The sequence below is a fragment of the Sander lucioperca genome, chromosome 1, assembly GCF_008315115.2.
Source record: "Sander lucioperca isolate FBNREF2018 chromosome 1, SLUC_FBN_1.2, whole genome shotgun sequence".
NCBI lineage: Eukaryota > Metazoa > Chordata > Actinopteri > Perciformes > Percidae > Sander > Sander lucioperca.
Window position 1 is genome coordinate 9928086 of NC_050173.1, and position 23596 is coordinate 9951681.

The following is a 23596-nucleotide window of genomic DNA, read 5'->3' on the forward strand; positions in this document are numbered from 1 at the left end:
CAAAAAGCCAAACAAGCAAACAGCAGAACGATGTGTGTCTGTGTCACCCACAGAGCAGCTCGACAGTTACATGTACTGAGGTAGAGCTGAAACGGGAGGGGGAATAATACCTAACTACAATAAACACAGAAATATGACTCATAATTAAAGCAGTGGGTATAATGGAATGACATGATGAACAGTGGCAATTATAGTAACCGTAAAGATTATAGAACTATGACTAATAATAATAGTAGTAGTGGGCATCGAGCAGGACCACAGCAGCAGCCATACCCACAATCCAGGTGCCACCACAATCCAATGGAGTCTGGGAGGCGAGAAAGCACAAGGACTCCGGGGAAGAAACTAAGTTAGTAACATGCATTATTAGGACATAAGTGCATACAGGTGGAGAGAAAGAGGAGGAAAGAGGAGCTCAGTGTGTCATGGGAAGTCCCCCGGCAGTCTAAAACTATAGCAGGATAACTAAGGGCTGGTCCAAGGTAAACCTGAGCCAGCCCACCCCTAACTATAAGCTTTATCAAAAAAGGAAAGTTTAAAGCTTACTCTTAAATGTTGAGATGATTTTTGCGTCCTGAACCAAAACTGGGAGCTAGTTCCACAGTTTCCTGCCCACATGGTAAGGGTCTGAGAATAACACAGCTGTCTCCATTTTTCTTGCATCCCTTTCTTATACCCCTCCATCCCTACAACAGTTTTCTTGTGTGTAATAAGTAGTACAGCCTCAGATGGTTGCAGCCTGACTATTGTCATTTAATGTTGTAAATTATGATATACACTTTTTTTTATAGAACTGCCTGAAACACAGAGAACTGCTAAACGAGACTGATTTACCATTACCATTGTGTCTGTGTGCTGTTGAGTGTTCCAAGGACCTGGCATCACAATGGAGACAAAAGGATTCCTTGACAGCATTGCAACATTTTGTTCCTCTCATAGTTTCTTCCTTCTTACATTCCAAGTATTAATTTTGTATTTTTATTTTGCTTGTGAAATTGCTTTGACATTCTGCACATCGCTTCAGCTTTTCAAAATAAAAGCTCGCGTCTGGTCCGCTATGTGTTTGTACTTTGGTGTGTTGGATGTTTGTGAACTAAACAGTACGGCAATCATGCTGATGAATACAATAACTTTTTCAGCAGATGTCTTACTTACAACACGTTGGAGTTAGCAAAGCAGTTTTGTGTTTATATGTGCGGGCGGGATTTATTCAGTTTGATAAATCCCACGGTAAATTGGCTGGTTTACTAACAGGGAGGGATTATAAATCCTGTCTGTTTTTTGTATTTCAAAAGCGAATTGTTCTACAATATGAATACAGATTGATCACTTATTTTGTTGGTAACCGTTGTTGTATAATTACAATATTACACTTGAGGAGGCCTACACTTCAGTAATTTCGGACCTCGAAATTAAACCCTCTCATGTAATATGGCTTAAACAAACGTCAACGTTAAACGCTGATGCAGTTTTAAATGTTTTATCACCACGAGTTTACAGACGTCTCTGCTGATTGAGTATCAGCTGGGACCTGAGCTGAGACACACCCACCAAACGAGAGAAAACAGATCTCAAACATAGATTTAATATTTACAGTCTATGCAGTCTATGCAGTTTCTCTCTCTCTCTCTCTCTCTCTCTCTCTCTCTCTCTCTCTCTCTCTCTCTCTCTCTCTCTCTCTCTCTCCGTGAGGTCGAAAATCCAGCTGTTCCACTAGCTGCTCCCTCTAGAGGCCTGGAGAACTTCCGTTGTGTAATCTGGATGCAGCGTTTTTTTGTTGCATTTGTTTTCTGGGTTGGCGTGCTTTTCTTTTTGCATTGTTTCATATTTGCAGTGCGTTTATCTATTTGGTTGTGTTGTGTGTATTTGCAGCGCGTTTATGTATTTGGTTGTGTTGTGTGTATTTGCAGTGCGTTTATGTATTTGGTTGTGTTGTGATATTTGCAGCGCGTTTGCTGAATGCCGCGCATGTGTTGTCAAATTAATGAAGTTGTTTTTCTTTTTGCATCGCTTCTTTTTTCGGGGTTTGCGTGCTTTTCTTTTTGCATCGTTTTTTATTTGCAGTGCGTTTATGTATTTGGTTGTGTTGTGATATTTGCAGCGCGTTTGCTGAATGCTGCACATGTGTTGTCAAATTAATGAAGTTGTTTTCTTAATTTGCTTGTGTTTTGTCTATTTGCGTGTGTTTTCTTAAGTTGCAGGGCGTTTGCCCCTGTCAGCCACCGTACTATTGAGCTATACCTCCCAAAATCCACTTTTCTCAGGATATAATGTTTTGTCTAGTAATTTGAATGTTGCATTCGAAAGGGGAGGCAAAGAAAATACACACTGCTGGGTGTTAGATTTTTTTAAAGTTGCCTTTTTTGTTCTAAAAAGCCTTTTAAAATGTCAATGATGTCATACACATATACGGCCAGAGATACTGCTTTATGGCAAGCTCTGAGTCACTTCCTTTTTTCTCTCGAGGCATCGACAACACAGCTAAAACAAAAGGTTGCTGCGGACAAAAAAAGAACTTTGGCGAAAAAGTCCACCATAACATTCTCAGAGAATGCCCGTAGACGGGCTCTGACATTCTGGTTCCGCTTCGGATGCCATCAAGCGGGATCTCTGGTCGTAATCAGTCCTTCACTGACCAATCAGCATTCATTAGCAGAATGCTAGTGTGTTATGGGCAAAAACGACTCAACCTGTAAGAAATCGAAACGACACAAGTACTCGTTCATTCAACTTTCGACCTATAATCCATGTTGAACTTGCAAAACCTACAATCAAATCGGAGATTTCTCAACGACGATCAGACGAGAGAGACAAATTTAGCTGTTTAGCTCCATAGACTCCCATTCATTTTGCACTCGCCCGCGATCACCCCCAGTGGAACTCTGGTGGAACTGCAACCAAATTCGGTACAATGGGGCTTAAAGGGATATTTCACCTAACGCATACTACTAGCATTAGCGCTTGGTGGGCTGTAAACACCGAGTATAAACACAGTGTAATGGTCGGCATTTAACAGTCACAAACTACACCAGCAGTTAGCAGTTAGTTGGATACAAATCACCCCATTTCTGCACAAGTCCGTGTTAACACAGCCCACCTCCACTAGTCGTACCCGGCGACAGAGCAGCCGGCCTGGTAGCTGGATAGTCCGGTACACTGTTGTTCAGCCATGTTTCCACAACAACAAAAACACAGCAGTCTCTGAACTTGCGTTGGGAGTTTCGTTGAAGTTAGATGTTGTCCAGTTTGTTGTCTAATGAGCGGATACTTGCAAGCAGGATTGATGGAACAGGTGGCCGGCTAGCATTAGCTTTCCACCTAGCTCGCCTTGAACTTCTGCACACCGCTGTCGAGGTCCCTTTCCCCGGCTATTTTCATCGGGCGGCACCGCAGGCTGAGGTGCTGGTTTCCGTAGCAGGCTAAGCTTGCGTAGTGTGTCTAGTATCCCGTCTGTAATAAAGTGTCCTGCATATTTTCCGATCTGTACCAATGTATCCCGGTGGTACACATGTGCAGTAGTTTGAATGCACATAATTGTTTTAAAAGTTTTCTGCTGAGAAGCCAGTTTAGCGAAGATCCAAGATGGCTGACGCTCGTTTTGCTTCGGCAATCTTCGTGTAAAGACGACAGTCCAACCCCCTATGGGTGGGTTGAAAACATGCGGAAGTAGCTCCTACTACTGGCTGTAGTCCATTGCCTCTGGGCAAAAATGCCTCCGATGACGGAAAACGACGATTTTTGCGTCATCAGAGGCTTTTTTCCAGACCCACAATACAGAGATCTCTCGTCTCAGAGGGACATGAGGGAGGGAAGCACGGTCATTCGAAAATACTACCGGGTTTCTACTGTTACAAAGCTTAATGCTAAATCGGTGAAGTATCCCTTTAATAGGGAGTGAACAGGCTCTCCGTAGACGGGCTCTGAGAGTATAAAGCAGGACTTTGTACCGTGAAAAACACCAATAAAGGCTTATAAACCAAATATGACACAGCCAGACATGTTTCAGCAACAGTGTGACCCGAACCTGGGGAGAAATGAACAACAATGGCAGCCAAGATTACAGGTTTCCTTTGCTCTGAAATACGTTTACCTCATTATTTGAAGCTCTGGCCACATTTAACATGAAAATCCGACATTATAACATTATAGATATGACAGAAAATACGGAAAAACATAATAGTTCACCTTTAAGAGTAGAGTGGAGGCCTTGAGTAATAAAGTATTTCCCATTATTCAAGGTACATGCATCAAGACTTAAGTAATAATTATTAAAAAGATTTTTTAAAAGATAAAAAACACCTGTTAGAAATAGCATTGAAGTTGTGCATTAGTTCAAACATAAGGAACAGCCCACCCAAACAGAATCTGGTATTATGACCCACTAATGATGCACACTTGCAAACTGAATGTGTAGTATATGTGAAGCTGTACACATACTGTACATTCTCTCACTGGCCTATAAATGTCTGAGTACAAACATCTGTTTTATGCCCAATAATACTATTTGTACATGTACTATTATTGTTGCAACAATCCAGTTTATCCACAGAGATCATTAAACACTACACAAAATAAATCGCTTATTTAATGTACACAAATATTGAAGCTATAGTGACATTCCATGCAGACACAACAGATCATATTTTGATAAGTGAGCTGTCCTAATGATAAACTCACTTGACATGTCAGCAGTTTTTATGTGTTAATAGTGTGACTATTTAAACCATTTTAATGTTTATCAATTAAAAAAATAAATAACTGTTGGTGGGGGGCACAGTGGTGAAGTGGGTCTGTGGGAAGTTTAAGTCGACGAACATGTTATTTTTTAGTGTAATGTGGTATTAGGCTTATTCTTCTCTGAGCTGAATTTTTTTGTGTGAAAAAAGGAAATATACATGAGAAAAAAGAAGATGTGACCTTGTGTTCCTCAAACTGGCTTTTAGTTTAGCAAGACACCACAAAACTAAAGTAACACAGTTGGTGACCTTACACTGCATTGAATGCTGTTTGTTGACATAAAAAGGCCTTGGTATTTATTAATGCTTCGTTAAACCTGCCAGCTGTCGTGAGGGATGATAAACCTGTTTAAGTAGGCATTCCTATAGTGCAACAGAAACAATTGTTGATTGTTTGTGCAAGCTGATTCTCATATTTGATAACCTGCATAATTTTGGCTGTCCCTGCGGTGAGACAAACTTAGACAGGATGTCTACAAAATGAGAAATCTGCATTTTTTCTCTCACCTTTTTATTTTCAAGTTTGTCTTTTGTCCATGGATGTTTGCTGCAGAACTGATGTTATTTAGTACTAATTTGTATGTATTTGCTTTGTGCAAATGTATCTATGTTCACTAAGGCCTCAGTTTTCCACATGGGTGGACAGATAAGCTCCTGCACTTCTTTTCTAGCTTTTTATATGCATAAAATGGAATTAATGAAAGTTATTTAAAAGATTGCATGAAACCAATGGCAGTCCAATCAGAAATAGGATAAGATTCCCTGCATGTTGGAAAATCCTTTTAGGGTAATCAGTCTGGTGAGCGACGCCTTGAATTTATTGTCTCCCATGCCAAGAACACTGCTTCCTTATTATGTCCATAGTCAAGGTGAGGTCTGTATTATGCAACTTTGTCTGCTAAGTTATGTTATGATAAATGGCATAAATGACTCATGCATTCTCCAAAACCGCTCTAATTCCTGGAACATGGGGAATTATACTTATCACCAACAACACTATAAGGCACTGTTGAAGCTCCAGCTCAATAAATGATCATCTGCAAAACCTGGGGTTTTACAATTTGATTTTATTACCGTAGTTATAACATTTGAGTTTCACTGATGGTGAAGCATTGTTGCTTGATTATAAAAGCAAAATTTCTCAGCAACCCCCCCCTTTGTCAAATACACAAGAAACGGCTCTCTAACTAACCCACTGGAGAAATACGATTCCTTGCTAAACCCTGAGGTTGACCAACAATGTTTCAACCATTGCTGTTAATTTCTGCTTTTTTGACTTCCTTCAAAGAGGGACATGATTAGTACACTCTCCTGTGAATGTTGCAAACACAATGATGTGCTCAAAAAAAGTAACATCTTTGTTAACAGACAAACTGAACTCTCATTAAAATTGATGAGAAAAAAGTGATTTAAAATATTTTTTCTGCATGAACATTTTTTGTATTTATATTTTACATTTCCTTCAAGTATTAAAGTAAGAAAAGAATTGTCCACACTATCAATCACTTGTGCTCACTGATGCTCACTCATGATGTGTTTTGTAAAGCTGAAATATGATGTGCAACCTATTCCTCAACTACAATGTCTACTGTAGTGAATGAAGCCATATGAGTTAAGATTTGTCTTTAAATAATTTTAAAGTAAAGAAGGGGGTAGTGTGCACATCCAGCATCACAGTTGGGTACAGGTACAGGACACAAACAGCGGGAGATGTTGTCCACACGGAAATGTGCAAGTTTTGCCTGCCGAGGATCTTGTAAGTCAAAGCATAGATCAATACATTTAGGGAGCGTGCAAATTTCATAGTTTTCTTTTGATTGATATACTTTTCACACCTGACTTGGTTGAAACGAAGGCCAAGGCTGATCCATCTGGAGAAGGTTAAGGATGCCAATCTCTCGCCTCCTGATACAAAAAATGCAGTTGGAGGCTTAATTAAATCCAACATCCAACAAGATCCTATAGTCTCAGTTTTGTGTGTTTGTCTACAGCTGTAATCTGTCATTAAAGATGTGATGCTGTTTTTTCATAGACAATTTGGGGCTCAGATAGTACATTATGCAATACTCCCTAAAGTAGGGGTCTTCAGTGTTTTTTAGGCCAAGGAACCCTTAGCTGAAAGAGAGATGACATAGGGACCCCCTACTACATACACTGTCTAAAATTTAGTTGCATATTAAACTGGGCCGGATGGATACAAATGAATGGATATAATTTATACATCATGTTTTAATGTTAAATATACATGTGGAAAGCACAGTGAATCCTTAAGCTGAACTGTGTGGCTACCATAGTGGTATACCTTACCTATAGAACGCTTATCTTCAATGTGTAAATCCAACCTGTTCTCACTCCGAACTCGTAAAATACAGACGTTTGGGCAGTGGCTGTCAGCGTCAGAAACAAGGCAATAAGCGCCCTTCAGCGTGTTTGTAAAACGTACCAGGGAGAGCAGCAGCTACACAGGGTTTGAAGATGATGTAGCACTAAGACCGACTATGGTAGCGAGTAGTATGAAAGGCCGAAAATCCGCATAGGGAGGTTGGTTGGGGTGGTGGATGGGTCAAACAACACAGGACTTTCACCCTGGAGACCGGGGATCGTGTCCCGCGTGTCACATTTCCTAAACCCAACCATCGCTTTCTTCTTTTCCTAAACCCAACCGTCCCGTTATTCTTTTACTAAACCCAACCGTCTCGTTCTTCTTTTCCTAAACCCAACCGTCCCATTCTTGTCCCGCGTGTCATGGAAACGTAAGTCCACCCACGACCTTTTCCTTAACCTAACTGCGTCAAAAGTGACGCCAATAGTCCTGACCAAGCGTGTTTAGATAAAGCGCGTTTAAATATGAAGCTAAAGGAGACTTTTAGCATCAATAATAATGCCAAAGGCACCTGACCAAGCGTCCGTATTTTACGCAATAGTAGTGAGAATGTGTTGGTAAATCACATTTTTTTCTTTTTGAAGTTGTCATATTGATGTATATTTTCAGACATGTTAATTCTTGAAAAAATAAACTTTCAAAAAAATGTTTTTTGACATAATTTGGCAGCCCCCCCTTGTACCAACTCTGAGGACCCCCTAGGGGTCACAGACCCCCTGTTGAAGATCTCTGCTCTAAAGCATGTTATTCATGTTATTAGGGACAAGCCCCGTTTTTCTTTCACAGTCAATGCCGTTTTCTTAAACCTCTGTTCTTTGTTTTGTTATCTGTGACAATTTTGCTTTCCAATAAAAAGCTCTTTGTATTTACAGCAGCCTCGCAGATCCCCACCCAAACAGGCACATACAGTTTCAAGGTAAACGTATGTTTGATCGTTGGCTGTCTTTCCTTTTCCTCATTGCACAACCATGTCTCACATGTTTAACCTATTACTTATTTACCTGTAATACGCCTAAAATTAATACAGCACTGGCATGAACACCAACCTAAACCTGCCAAAAAGGGAGGAAACTAACCTGATGTGATTTTTCATTTAATCAGAGGCTAAAGATGGATAAACTCTTATTTTTGATTTGAGTGTGCAGTTGATTCTTTATCTTAAGGAACATGTGTGAATTTCTTCCTCTTTTCAAAGACTTTCTCAAGTGAATCAGTTTCTGTGTGGTAACACTGAATGGCAACATCAGTAAACTGAAATCAATAGAGTGAAAAGAAAACTGTCAAAATGCTGCAAACCTCTTTACTGTCGGCTATCAATAAAAGAGAAATGGAGTAAAACATTCTTTAAAAATTGTGGCAAAAAACGATTTCTCCAGTGAGAAAAGACTGGATCCAGTTATGTCGTATAATATCATGAAAAGAACAGTATGATTCACACAGGATGTAGGATGTCAAAAAGTATTTACAAAATGTGTCCTAAATGCTCCTTAAATACCTATATTAAAATTATTATAATGACTAAGACTTTTTTATTCAAATAGCTTCTGTAAAAGAAAATGACTTACCCAACAGTTTTAGTCTCATCTTATTCTAATATTCTCTTTCCTGTTCCAGCTGTTCTGTATGATGTTCAGCTGTTCTGACATTATTTTACCTGATTAACAGACTTTTAGTGTATCATGAATTAATTTAGTGTGTCGGCTGAGTGAAACCTTTTGTTAAAGGCCATGCTGGGTCAGACAGAAGTTCACAACTGTGACAGTATTAGTTTATACAAATCTACTCAGACAGACTTGTGAGTTGAATGTCTTCTTTATTCTGTTGTTTTTTTGTAAACTTGTATAAAACTCATTCTGGTCAGAGAGAATTCTACAGCTTCTTGTGAAATTCTGTCTTCACTGTGCAGTGAAAAAAATTTCTTTGCACACTTCATACTAAAATTCTAAAAAGCCAATTACAAATGCTGATAATGCAAGCATAATGACTGTTGCTGTTATCATGACGACCACCATCACAACTGCCACTAGTACTTATTACGTAGTTTGCTAAATACAAACATCCATCCTATCAGTTGGCCTTTCAAACTGAAACAATAGATAGATAAAAAAATAAAGGATTTCCTTCATCAGAGAGAGAAGGAAGAAGGAAGTGCTCTTTACCGACAGTAACATTACCTGTACAACCTCGGGGGCGAGGCCTCAGGGCCTCACACTGAATATAAAGAAGGTGACAACAGCGCAAACTCCACATCTCCAAGAGAACCTGAAACCTTCACAGATATCTTCACAGAAACGGGTAAAGAGATCTTTTTTTATATGTATGTATTTTTTATGTTACGTGGTGCTGAAGAAATCGTTTTTTGCATGCATGCATGAATTTAGTTTTATACTGACATTTATTTATTTTAGGTATGCTTTTCTCTGCTCTTCTGGTGCTGGGCATCTGCCTGGTTCCTGCTCACTCCAAACCGGCAGGTAGACTACATTCTTCTCTCACAATATAATCATTTTGTCACAATTGATGGACAATTTGACAAATGTGTTGTTTATTTGCAGGAGAACATCTTGGCAGTCCTCTCCTTCAAAGCTGTTTTGAGGAGGCAAAGAAACTCGTGGATGATGCTTATAAGTACTCCAGAGAAGAGTGAGTTCATTTTATGGGTTATTTCATCTCACAGGGTTAAATAGACTATCTTTCAAATTATTCAGCATCAATGCACACTGAAATGCTATTTCTTTGGCATGCAAGCCATTCATTACAGGTACTCTGTAGCTCAGTAGTTGTAGGAAAAAGTACCCAAATTGTACGCCATTGTTTGACTGTGTGACTTTTTTTCTTCCAGGAGTCTGAGACGAGTCCGCAAGGAGGTGGTGCGTCCTCACGATGCTCTTCGTCTCCTGAAGCAGCCTCGTGCTGACACGCGCTCAGCTGTGAGATCTGCAGACTACATGGCACAGACCCTCCGTCTGCTGCACGAGAGGGTGCATCATGTGCACAAACGCTCACTCAACGCAACAGGTCAGACATGCAGCACCCAAACAAACACATTCAGACACACAGTGCTCACAACTTTTCCTGGTCATGGTTGAGGGTCTGACGTTTACTGTTTTGTAATGTGGGCATAGTTATGCACTTCATAGCTGTAATTAAGTACTAGACATAAAAAGTTGACATGCACACACATACTTTGGTAATCTATGAATTATGTCTTTTACATTTTTCAGATTTGCTCAGTAGAGAGGATCTAGTTAAGCTTTCCCAAATATCTGGATGTGCAGCTCGAGTCATTCTTCCATCATGCCGGACCACACCAAACCTTAATAAGTATCGCACAGCCACCAGCGTCTGCAACAACATGTAAGAGAAATATTCGTGTGAGAAAATGTTGTTTCAAATTCCCCCTTTTTAGCCGTTTTCTTCTGTATTTTGACTTCTGTAATACCATCTTGGACATAGAAAACATTTAAACTTTTACATGCAAACATTTTTATAATATAACATCAAACCCCATATTTAAGTCCTTTTCTCAAACAACTTATCTTAAGCAGGCACCTTTTAACATTACAAAATGTCTTCATTATCAACTTTCCAGAATAACAGTTTAGCACATAAATGTAGGTGAAAAGCAATTGTAAGGTTTTTTTTGCATAAAGCAATTTGTGTGGAATTAATGAAAACTTTTTGGATCTGTGAGATTGAGTGTTTGCTTGTGAAATACACCTAAAGATCTTAGGCCATACACCGCAGAAGATGTGTGCACTTCCCTGGGATTTCTCAAGCAGTGTTTCTAAACATGGACGTCTCCTGTTTGGTTTTAGAAATAACCCTCGCCTCGGGGCCTCCAACACCCCCTTCGCCCGCTGGCTACCTTCCGAATATGACGATGGCATCTCCCAACCAAAAGGCTTTAACCGAAACCGAAAAATCAACAACTTCTTGCTCCCACTGGTACAACATTTAAATCCCAGACACTCGCTTTGATTAACATACGTAAATACTGATTTAAAATTTTAACTAAACAATTCTCCTCTACTCTCAGGTGCGACAGGTGTCCAACAACATCCTGAGCACAACAGACGCAGGCGTGGTTAACGACACAGAATACACTCACATGGTGACCCTGTTTGGGCAGTGGAACGACCACGATCTCACCTTCACACCCTTCTCCCCCAGCATCCGCTCCTTCAGCAAAGGGATCAACTGTGATGAGAGCTGTGAGAATACTGAGCCATGCATCCCCATCCCGGTTGGTGTGAAAGCTCAGACCCAAACATTGAAATGTTATTTTCACTAAAAGATTCTCTCCATAACTTTTGGCCTCTTTCTTACAAACAGATTCCTCCTGGTGACCCCCGCTTGCCCTCTGGCCCAAACAGCTGCATCCCTGCGTTCAGATCCGCCCCTGCTTGCGGAACGGGATACTCGGCCTACAATTTTGGTGGAGAACCCAACAAGAGAGAGCAGATCAACGCCCTGACAGCCTTCCTGGATCTTGGCCAGGTGTACGGCTCTGAGGAGAAGCTCGCTCTGTGTCTTCGTGACCTCGAGAGTGATGCCGGCCTGCTGCGCGTGAATACAGAGTTCAAAGACAACAACCGTGAGCTTCTGCCCTTTAACCCTCTCCAGGTGAACATGTGTGCCACTCGCAGAAGAGTCACCAACGACACGAACGCCAGAGAGGTTCCCTGTTTCATTGCAGGTAAGTCATCTTGCAAGTTCACTGTAACTAATAGCTTTATAAATGGTTAATGAGTCATTTATTAATGTTTCAAAGATCAGCAACAAGCCAAAAGAGTAGTATCTAGTTGTAAGCGGCTGTAAGTATAACTGTAACTCCTTTTAAGCATCCACAACTGGATACTTGTGTATAAACAAATCATTAATAAAAAATAACAGAGCTGTAGTAATGTAAAATATGTTCATAGAAGATGTTATAATTGTTGAGAATAATAACTAATAAAAAACACTGTCCTTATACAACCACATTGTAGTGTGTTATAAACAATTTAGTAAATATACATTCTACTTATTAATGCAAAACGGGGTTAATTAGTTAGTGTAACAAATTATCTTGATGAATTGGTAAAAAGTGAGAAAACAATTACCCTTAACTGATGATTTACTAACATTTATAACTGAAGACTTAATAGAAAATAAGTTGCTAATACAGTATCATGTTGTTGTCACTTTATAATATGACTTCAGACCTGCAGTTGAATATGTTGGTAAATATTTCAAAAGGGTTTTCACTACAATAATCTATCAAATGTGCATTTTAATAAGTTGCGCTTTCATTTTCAATCCAATGATTTCATTTATTTTCTGGTGAAAACAGGACAATAAAAGTATATTAACTGAGCTAATTCAGCTAGTCAAATTTTGTTCTTATTCATGTCTTTTTGCTGATGTATAAAACATTAAGAAATCATGAATTAACCATTAATAAAGCCATTATTTACAACTCATGAACTCCTAATAGAAAGAGGTGCCAAACATATGAATCAGAAAATGAAAAAACATTTCAGATTAACTATTTAAAGTGTACATTTCTGTTTGTAAGGTGATGGCCGCGTGGACGAGAACATCGCTCTGACATCCATTCACACACTGTTTATGCGTGAGCATAACCGCCTGGCTCGTGAACTGAAGAGACTGAACCCACAATGGGATAGTGAGACACTCTACCAAGAGGCCCGTAAGATCATGGGTGCTTACACACAGGTGGGTAAACTGGAGAGTCGGTCAGCATTGATGTTTACATATTTACATTCCCAAAGCAGGTGTCATACACTCCACTGTCTTTTACTTAAAATAGATCTCTGTCTCCCTCAGGTGTTTGTGTTCAGGGACTATCTGCCTCACATTGTGGGTCCCGACGCAATGCGTACACAGCTTGGCCGGTACCCTGGCTACAATCCTAACGTTGACCCCAGCATCGCCAACGTCTTTGCAACAGCAGCTTACCGCTTCGCCCACTTGGCCATCCAGCCATTCTTAGCCCGTCTGGATGCAAACTACAGGGAGGACCCTCGGTTCCCCAGTGTTCCCTTGTTCAAGGCCTTCTTCACCCCCTGGAGAATCATATTTGAGGGTGAGTTATACAGACAGAAGGGTAGCAACTTATCAGTCACTCTGTCGCCATCTGTCACCCTAACTTTAATTTGATCTCTCCAGGTGGCATTGACCCTCTGCTCCGTGGTTTGATCGGCCGTCCTGCTAAACTGAACACTCAGGATCACATGATGGTGGATGCTCTGAGGGAGAGGTTGTTCCAGTTTGTGATGCATCTGGCTTTGGACCTGGGCTCTCTCAACATGGAGAGGGGACGTGACCATGGCTTGGCTGGTATATCCTTCACTCTGATTTCTCTAATTTCATCTCTTCCTTAGTTGTCCTCATCCACTCTTTGCTTACATGTTGTTTAATTCTCTAGGCTACAACGCCTGGCGCGGGTTCTGTGGCCTGTCTCAGCCCAGGAACCAGCAGGAGCTCGCTCAGGTCCTGAACAACAACGACCTGGCCCGCAGACTGCTACAGCTCTACGGGACAGCCGACAACATCGACATCTGGATGGGAGGCGTGGCAGAGCCGTTTGTCAATGGCGGCCGTGTGGGGCCTCTGTTCGCTTGCCTCATCGCAACACAGTTCCAGAGGATCCGCCAGGGTGACAGGTCAGTACGTGTGTGGATACATAACAGTGATGCTAACATGATCACAAAAATAAATGCATTTTAAACCCTGTCTCTGTTGACACTAAACTCTTGTTTGAAATAATCAGGCTGTGGCACGAGAACCCGGGCGTATTCACCTCGGCGCAGAGAGCCGCTCTGTCCGCTGCCTCCTTATCCAAGATCATCTGTGACAACACCGGTATAACGGCAGTCCCCAGTGACGCCTACAGCGTCCTCTCAAACAGGAACCGGCTCGTCAGCTGCACCAACCTCCGAGGCCTGAACCTGTCAGCCTGGAAGGAGACGGTGACGTCTAACGTGGTGTGTTTATTTCTTCCTTAATCACTCGTGTGAAAATCATTCTTCATGTGTGGTGTTTGATCTTGCAAGCTTGGGTTAGAACTGTCAGGAAGTCGGTGGAAAAGAGGTTGGTTTTAAGTACTAAAAAGTGGTAGTCCTACTTTAAGATAACAACAACAAAGCCAAAATTTCTTTTTCTTTTTTTTTTATAAAAGGTTCACATTTAGATCATGCAACACCTGTTCTTAACTGTTTGTGATCTTGGTGAAGGTGTTCCTCATTCCATAAGAAACCATTTATGGTTTACTGATACATTTTGAAAATGTTCTCAAATTATGAGGATAAATAAAAGTATAATAATAATAATAATAATAACTTTTACATCTTCTTGATATACAGATTGCGAACCAACAGAAAAGCCAGGACCGCCCGGACCTCCAGAACAATGAGGTAGTCTATTTAGTTATCAGTTCAGCCTTATGTACATTGTATATCATGCTGAATGTCACAAACTGTTCAAAGTTCATATTTACAGTATGAAGACTTAAACAAAATACAACATACACACATTTACCCCACATAACATGACATGGTCAACTTAAATGAAGTATGAATGAAATATAAATAAACATAAACATCAGTCATATATAAATCTTGGAATGCAGTTCATCTCTATGGAGTACACCCATCTTTTATCCTTCACTAACTGTGACAGTCTAATGAGGGCCTTTAGATTCTGACCACTTTATTATCATGTCTCGGTGTCATTATTGTCCACCTATCCTAAAAAACATGTTTTGTGAGAGATTTTCTAACTGAACAACGCACCATGTTTTAGAAGATGATCATATATTTTGATGAAAAAACTATGTAATGGAGTACAATATTGCATCCAAAATGTAGTGAAGTAGAATTAGAAAAATCATAGAAAAAGGAAATACTTAAGAACAAGTATCTCAAAGGTGTACTCAAGTAGAGTAATTGAGTAAATGTGCAAAGTTACTTTCCACTTATATAATTCATAACATTAGCAGCAGATCCGGGTATTTTATCAAGTAGATACAAAGCTGAAAATAATTACAATTGATAATTACAAGCCTACAGTGTGCTATCAGTTTTTACATCATTTTGAAGTAATCTATACTTTTGTTCCTCTGCAGATCTCGTAGGATCCTCAGCCCCGAGAGGCCCTCCTGGATTGCCAACACTCAACATCAATCCTACACAGCCACCATCTGCCTTCTCTGTCCGCCTGGGCGAGTACAACCCATCCTCAGAGAAAATCATCGGCTTTAGGATCTGTTTTTATAACTCAATTTCTCTGCATTTAACTTTACTTTCCATTAATTACATCTTATCAAATATCTAATTTTAATAATTGACTTATTTTTTGCTTTTGGTCCGATGGACCAGACTAGGGCACACCATACAACTGCACATATATATATTTTCTGAAAAATGAACAAATATTTGATAGGTTTAGAAAAAACATGAATGAGCATTAAATGTATTGCAGCAAATCTGTTCAACTCTTATACAGCACATGTAGTATTTTGGTCTGAAAATGTTTAGCCAATTTTGATGGTGGGATTTATCAGTATTATTATGAAAGGCACTGACCAAATTTAAGCATGTCTTTACAAAGTTGTGTGTGCTTTGTCTGTGAGGCTTGTTTCACTGTAACTTTATCTGTTGTATTGCACATTTAATAAACTAAAGAAACCGTAGAGCAGCAACATTGTTCATTTTTCATATTTCTGAGACATCAGGAATTATCTCATGGACGTCTTATGTCAGTCTCAAAAAATTGTGTCTGAAGGCATTTTGAAAGTACAGGACCAACATAGAGATTATGGTAAAAGCTCTATTTGGCAAGACGTTTCAAATATGCAGACTAATACTCCTGTGCTGAAGAGATGATGAAGAAAAATTAGATCAAGCTTGGATACTTTGCTTCACAGAATATATTTATTTTCAAGCAGCAACATTAAACCTAATAAAACAGCTTGGTTAACTTTGTTCTAATATTGACTTCAGTAATCTAAATGAAGCAACAAAGGCCAAAGTTCAATCATCATTTTAATGTACTGTATGCCTCCTGTAGATGGAGCCATCGTTCTTTTTTAAACAAAATAAATGTATGATTCATTTAGTGACATAACCACTTCACCATGAACTGGATATGGGGGAAGGAAGGAAACATTTACACCCGTGGTTAGCTTACTGTATATTCTCCAGCCTACTTGGGTTGCACATGTCCACACTGCAAAAGGTAACTGGAACATCTACAGAAAATTTGAGGTAAACCTAAAAACTTTATACAGGAAGTTTCAGTGCTAAGATTTAAACTTAGTCAGGACCTTCTTGCTGAAAGGGAACAATGGCCTCATTTTTACTGGTATTAAAATACAATCTGAGTGATCAGATCACAAGTGGACAGCTGTGAGCCTGAGTACAGGTGTGAATGCACCCAGGAAGTATTGAGATCCGATCACTCAGACTACATTCAAAAGGTGGTCTGGGCCGCATGTGTCCACATTCTTATAGCAGTGTGTACGGGTATGTGTCCTGGACCACATTAAGGACCTCCTACCAGGGATGCACCAAATCCAGGATTTGGCTTCGGATTCAGCCGAATATTGGGCTTTTTGACGGGGTTCGGTTTCTGCCGAACCTTAGAATTCTTTTCCACCAAATCGAACCCTACGCTCGCTACGCTGGTCGGCGTAATGATGCCGCCGTTGATTACGGGAAGGTGTTTAAGTAGGTGGACCGTTCAATGCAGTAGGTTGTGCGAAAGTGAAAATGGAACTTGTGAGCAGAAAAAGTGTTGTTTGGCAGTACTTTCAGTCAAAAGAAGGTGATTCAAGTCGAGCTACATGTTCAATTTGCAATGCCAATTTGTTTCGTGGTGGCAATACACAACATCGCCGCTGTTAAAACATTTGGGTATGAAACATCCAAAAGAATACGAGTTATGCATGAAGGAATCTACAGACAGTAGCCAAAATGCAGCAACTTCAGGTACGGCAAAGGAAGGACAGTCACAGCTAAAAAATGAACTATACCGAACAAACAGTCAAAATAGTTTTTCTCACTTGTCTTCCTGGCATAATTTATTGAAATTTATTGAAATTTATTGAAATTTATTGAAAAGATTTCTGGTACAGGATATACAATCCTCTATTCCAGACTCTCTAAAAAACACAAAACAAACATATATATATATATATATATATATATATATATATATATATATTCACATTTTATCATTTTATAAAACACATTAATTTCATAATTGAAGTTTTCTAACAAATCATAAATAAATTACATAAATTAATTACATAAATTACTGACAAGCTTTATAATTATACATTACACCTTTTGATGTGTAATGTTGCCTATTCTTTTTTTTTTTTACACTTAAAATAAAATGAAAAATTGTATTAATGTGTTTAATGTGTTAATGGACTGAGGATGGGAGTAGGATCGGTTTTGGATTCAACAGAATCTTAACCAGTGGATTCGGTATTCGGCCGAACCCCAAAAATCTGGATTCGGTGCATCCCTACCTCCTACTCAACTGTGAGTGGAAATACGTACTCATTCAAGGTATTTAGAGTGAATCATATGTTTTGAATGTTATTATCATATGGTTGGTGTTGGTTCCTGTGCTCCCTGCTCTCATATCCCCGGCTGTCTGGAGCTCTGTGCCCCATGGTTGGCTGGAAAGGGCAGCTGTCAATATACAATAACCTTGTTTTTAGTTTCATAAAACGTCCCCGAAATTCATGAATATGCAGGCTATCTCTTAAGACGTTCCTGTTCTTACGTCGCAAATTCTCATTTTATTTAGTAGTCTCACATTGTCAGACTTATCTCCACAGCACTTTTTCTGGATGAGAGTTAGATGAGATGATTGATAGCATTATCATGTCTGCCTGTTAAATATAAAGCTGCATCTTGCAGCTGGTTATCTTAGCTTAGCACAAAGACTGGAAACAGCTAGCCTCTCTCCAATTATAATCTGCCTACCAGTACGTCTAATGCTCACTACTAAACAAAAACCTAACAAGTAAACGGTAAGCCGTTTTTACAGGTGTTATGTGCCAGACTATTTCTTGGCTCTGAAACCCTGAAAAAAGCACTCTGCCCAGCCGAGAAATAGTCTGAATAATGAGATACACTATGTTACAGTTATCTTTTTTAATTCTTTTAACCTTCTGGCAGAGCAAGGCTAGCTGTTTCCTCCTGCTTCCAGTCTTTGTGCTAAGCTAAGCTAACCAGCTGCTGACTGTAGATCCATGTGTAACGGACATGTAGGAGTGTGGTTTTCGATCTGCTCATAACCGAATGGAAAGCAAAAAAGCATATTTTCCAACATGTCAGATTATTCCTATAAATTGTCATAATTTGTAAGTGTGTTCACAGCTTGATTCTTTCACACGGTAACTTTGACATTTTAACTACTACCAAAGATACAGTAGCAACATCCCAATACACTTAAGTTATAAGTGGAGTTATAAGGCTTCCACCCAACAGCACTGACTGCTAGTTTGATTAAAGGGGAACTATCCAGTTTTTTTTAGCTTAATGTACCTTAACTGAACAGCGTCGGAGTCATTGGAATGGTTATATGACTTTTTTTGGGTTGAATGGTAGCCGTCTCGCTTCCCCCTAGCACCTGTGAGCGGAAAAACCACCTTGCAACTTTCGGCCGGCGAGGCACTGGCCTCGGCGTCTGGAAGTATCGCGTGAAATCAGGTCTCACGATGTCACGAATTGCTTCACAGCACTGCACACATACAGGAACCGGTTAGCTATAAGAACAAGGTAGCGATGGAGTTTTTCACACTGTCGTCATGGCTGAGCCGGCAAAAAAGAAGAAAAAGCAGGAAAGCATTGTCAGAGGAACAGATAAAGAGGAAACGGCAGACTGACCGAGCAAGGAGTCAGCAGATATATCTATTCCGAAGCTGTAGGTGGAGCTCTATAGAGAAACCTGCGAGCAAAAAGCGAGAAAACAGTGAAGAAATTGCCAAAACTGCATAGCGCCCATAGACAGTAAAAGAATGCACATAGCTACACCATATATTTCCACAGAGACCAGTGAAGTCAATTTTCCGGTGATGGCTGAGCTTGCTGAGCAGCCTCAAACTGAGCTTGACGACATAGATGTGACGTGAGCAACCTGTCTGAAAGTTGTAAGTCTTCTGGTAGCTGTGCCAAGAGAAATCTCAATCATTCCGAGTCTTGCAGAGATGGAGAGCGTAGGTATATGTAAGGAGATAACATAGGCACAAGCTAATTATCGCTAACTAAAATGCTAGTTAACATTAGTAATTAAACTTAAACAGCTAATGTAAGTCCAAACTGCCTGCGAGCTTCTCCTGACTATATGGTAATTTCTCTACTATGCGACAGAAAGTCGCGTGGTTATGGCACAATCATTAGCCTATTTTTACAAAAACGTCTGCTACGGAGTCATAATGTGAGATACAAGGTAATGGAGCCTTTTATACATTGTTGTGTTTCTTTAGAAATAAACAATGGATAAATAGAGTCTTTAAACGCTTCAGATGTAAAGTTATTTGCTGTCAAAGTGACGCCAAAATGAATGGGAGTCAATGGGATGCTAATGTGGGTGATGGCTTGTTAGCCTAGAATCTCCCCATTGGAGGTACGCTTTGCGGAGGCTCGCTTACCCCCCTTGATAGCGCCCCTTTAATGTCCGAATTTACCCTCACAGTTTAGTCTGTTTTATACAGAGACGCATAAATAACTGCTAAAAATGACTAAGACAATACCACAAGTTGCTCACAAAGAAGAGCAAATAAATCTCTTTATTACTGGATTAACTGGAATTTCTCCCTCCCTCTCTGTTGTTGTGTGATAGGGGGGGAGTCGGAGGACATACTGGGAGTAAAAAAAAAGAAGAGTACATCTGCATGAGTCATTGCACAATGTAAAGTTTTCTGGGGTTTGTCTTGATAAAGAGCTCCTCCTCCTGGTTGCAGAGTCTGCAGTGCATGTGCAGAGTGCCACGTAGTCCACTAGTCTTTGTGTGTGTGTGTGTGTGTGTGTGTGTGTGTGGTACAAACCCTAACTTGGTGCTCCAAGAGTAATAGAAACCCAGTTATTATATATAACCCATTTATGAAGGAGGAGAAATATTTGAATTGTCTGTTTCTGTCTAGAGTTTTGAGCTAAGATGAACGTGATCTTATTTGAACAGGCTTACTTTTGCAAATGAGTGGAGGGAAGATCTGTTACTGCAAGGAAATGTAAGAGTGTAACAAGCTGTAAAGGAAATTAACAGAAGCAGGGATGTTATGGGATAGAAGTTGTTGGTTTAAGTTGAGGGATGTGATAGAAGAGTCTTGGGAATAGACCAGAGGAAGTACACATTGCTGTGGATCCTTGAGAGAGATGTGTGTGGTCCTGGTTCACTGTGATGAGATCATAATGATGAAATGAATAATTAGATGCAAATTGAGTAAAATCTAATCTAAACTGGAGAAAGTAATACTAATTTTCTAACTGGATTTAAACAGCCCGCAACGAAGCCAACAAAGTTGGAGCGATGTGGGTTTTATATCATATGCAAGAGCATATTTAATGAAATATCTATATCTACCTTAAATCTAGACATTGGCTGTTGTAAATGCTTAAATGTAGGCTTCAGAACCTCTAGCGAAGTGGCAAATGTCTGCCTGATGTTGACTCAGTGATAGCACTTTTTATGGCAATTTAGCATCATGACAGGATGGAGATCTCTTTTTTCCTCTCTTTACTCACTGACATGTCTTATGCAGGAGGCCTTGTCACTATTTTCCCTTCGTATTCTGCAACCCAGACGTGGATTTATTCAAATTCTTTTAGCTGAGCCGGGTGCCCAAAAATATCAGGAATGGGAGTGAGTTCCAGCAACGTGGACAAAAGAACTCGGCTAATTCCTTACAGATGTGTCTCCTGAGCTGTGTGGGGGAACACTGTGCTGCCCTCGCTGGAGAGAAAAAGGACTCTGCATGGAGAAAGTTCAATGAATTACGAGTGAAAAACAGGAGCGACTCGGTACAGCTGGTTCTGACTGTCTGGTGTTCCAAGGAAGAGAAAGGAGGAAACACAGAAACACATGCACATAGTTGGCCCTCTCTGTATGTAGGAGTGTATGTAAGTCATCCTCTAAGCGAAAACACAATCACATGTTGGTTTTTAAAAAGCGTATCTGTAAGTGTTTTATGCTGGAAATCAATCCTTCATAGGTGAATTCAAATAAAACTGCTAGAGGGTATCTCTAAAGACAAAACAGCAAACATTTACAAAAGAGCATCCAGATTCATTCCTGGTGTTGCAGTGGTTCAGTTTGGGAATTTTTGTTTTATGACTTCACTTTTTAATCCTGAGGAACGGTTTCATAAATGCATCTTCTAGTTTATCGGGATTAGTGAGCCATTGGAATCCTGTTTCTCTCTTAAACATTTCCCACCTATCTTTAACTCACATAAGTCTGCAGGGAGGATACATTTTCAGGAGCTCATATAACTCCACTTGGCTCTGATTGGCCCTCACAGCTTACACAAGTTGAAATGTAACATCACGTGACTGTGAGATGATGTGCACCCTTGTAATCCAAGAACAATACAACTGGTTTAACTGTAATTTACAGCATATCTTAATCATTTTACTTTACCATTAAATAGACTATAAAGTATTTTAGTCTGCCCTTGGTTCTTCTCTTTCTCAGCTACTGTTTGGGCAGAGTACATTTTCCCTGGAATCATAAATGTTCACACTCAGTTTTTACAACTCCTGAAAACTTAGTTTCATCTGAAGTATTTCTCTATACAATGTTAAATATCTATAACTAAATTATAACAATCAAGTTAAAGTTAACCTGTGGAGGGGCGTGACAAAGCGGCGGTACCTGAGATTGAGAACAGACTGCACAACCTGCAAGCTGTTATTGGCTGGGTGTCACACAACCATGTGGGGCCCACAGGCTCTTTGCTGACGCCCATAAATGGAAAAAAATAAGAAGAAAAGAGAAAATACAGGCAGAGGGCAGGGTCTCTGCAGACACAGACAGCACAAATACAAACAGATCAGACTCCATTCTGATACATTCCAGGAAAAAGTAAGCATTGCTCTCAACAAATCACTCTTGATAAATAAATGTTCAATAAACTACTTAATATTAAATACTTTCCCCCAGGTTTCTAGTCAATTACATGGCCATTTGACTACCAAGCTACCAGCTACTACTTTTAGTTTTAGCACTGTTTGTGCTTTTCCAGTATGTTATTCTAGGTATTAGTAAAACATAAATCTGAAGGAAGAAGATAAGAATTTAAGAGTTTGTAGAGTTTGTCTAAGGCAAGACCATAATCCCCCGTTTCCCAAACATCTCCCTCAGGTACAGATAAGAAAATTGCATGCAGCACTCTAATATTATTTGCAGTCATCTGCCCCCTAGTGTCAGGATATGAGCCACTGTGATTGATCTGTTATTAGATCACAGGGGATCTTTATTTTCAGACTGATCTCATGAAATGGCGTATGTATGACACGTCAATTCGTATGCCATTATTGGCCGGGGATCACGTACCACGTGTGACGTTTCCTTGTCCCGCGTGTGACTTTTCTTCTTTCTTCTTTTACTAAAGCCAACCCCGTTTTTCATCTCCTAAACCCAACCCCGTTCTTCTTTTCCTAAACCCAACCGGTTCTTCTTTTCCTAAACTCAACCAGAGCTTTCTTCTCGCAATAACACGTTCTTCTCGCGATAACACGCCAAGTGGCGATAACACGTCAAATGGCGTATATGTGTACGCCCACTGTATACAGCATAGACATACACGCGGATAGCTCAGAATGCGTACAGATAACACGCCACTTGGCTTAAGAAAGTTGATGTGTATATTTACGTGAAGTCATGATGCCATGTTGTTATTTTAATTGGTCATTTGTTTATTTCAAGTTCTTGGTTTTTAAAGCTAGATAACAGCTCATAATTAATCTCTGGTTCTACCCTTGAAATCAATCGGTCTCATAAAACTTTGTGTTTTGAGAAACTATAAAATCCTTGAGGCCATTCCCTGTGGTCTAGCAGCAGCCATCATGTGGTCAATTGTGTAGATGCTAGAAAGAATGTCCAGGTTTGCCAGACAAAGGAAAAGGAAAGCCTTGGATTAAGTTTCCCAAGCCATGCATTAAAGCCTACCTCTGGTGTTACAGCAGGGCGCGGGCAGTGATTTGACTGGGCCGCTGCAAATGACTTATCAGAGGAGGAGTGTGGGGTCACCAGTCTGCCACCAGACGCAGTAATGCAGATATCAATTATCACCACAGCCTCATTTTGTGTATTGCTCAGAATAGACAGTAATTTGACCTTATAGAAAATTACTGTGAGATGCTTGAGGAGTCTTTCACATTGCTAGCAATGCTACAACACAGACAGGACTGGATGTGAGGGGGGGGGTGCTTGTGGGAGATGGTTTCCCAGA

At 40.0% G+C, this 23596-nt stretch overlaps 1 protein-coding gene across 1 annotated transcript; it reads left to right on the forward strand.

Moving 5' to 3' along the window:
- Positions 1–9149: 9149 nt before the first annotated feature.
- On the forward strand, positions 9150–15822 carry mpx (myeloid-specific peroxidase). Its single transcript, XM_031278045.2, has 15 exons — positions 9150–9414; positions 9528–9593; positions 9675–9762; positions 9962–10137; positions 10344–10476; positions 10938–11067; positions 11159–11365; positions 11455–11818; positions 12680–12840; positions 12952–13210; positions 13294–13464; positions 13553–13790; positions 13898–14111; positions 14490–14540; positions 15251–15822. The coding sequence occupies exons 2-15, from the start codon at positions 9530–9532 to the stop codon at positions 15257–15259; spliced, it is 2265 nt and encodes a 754-aa protein (XP_031133905.1). The 5' UTR covers positions 9150–9414; positions 9528–9529; the 3' UTR covers positions 15260–15822.
- Positions 15823–23596: the final 7774 nt, after the last annotated feature.

Excerpts from the sequence above, each read along its gene's own strand:
- mpx (XM_031278045.2), top strand. The coding sequence starts at position 9,530 with ATGCTTTTCTCTGCTCTTCTGGTGCTGGGCATCTGCCTGGTTCCTGCT. Across the intron at positions 9,594-9,674 it reads TGCTCACTCCAAACCGGCAG|GAGAACATCTTGGCAGTCCT; the intron begins GTAGACTACATT and ends GTTTATTTGCAG. Across the intron at positions 13,211-13,293 it reads CTGGAGAATCATATTTGAGG|GTGGCATTGACCCTCTGCTC; the intron begins GTGAGTTATACA and ends TGATCTCTCCAG.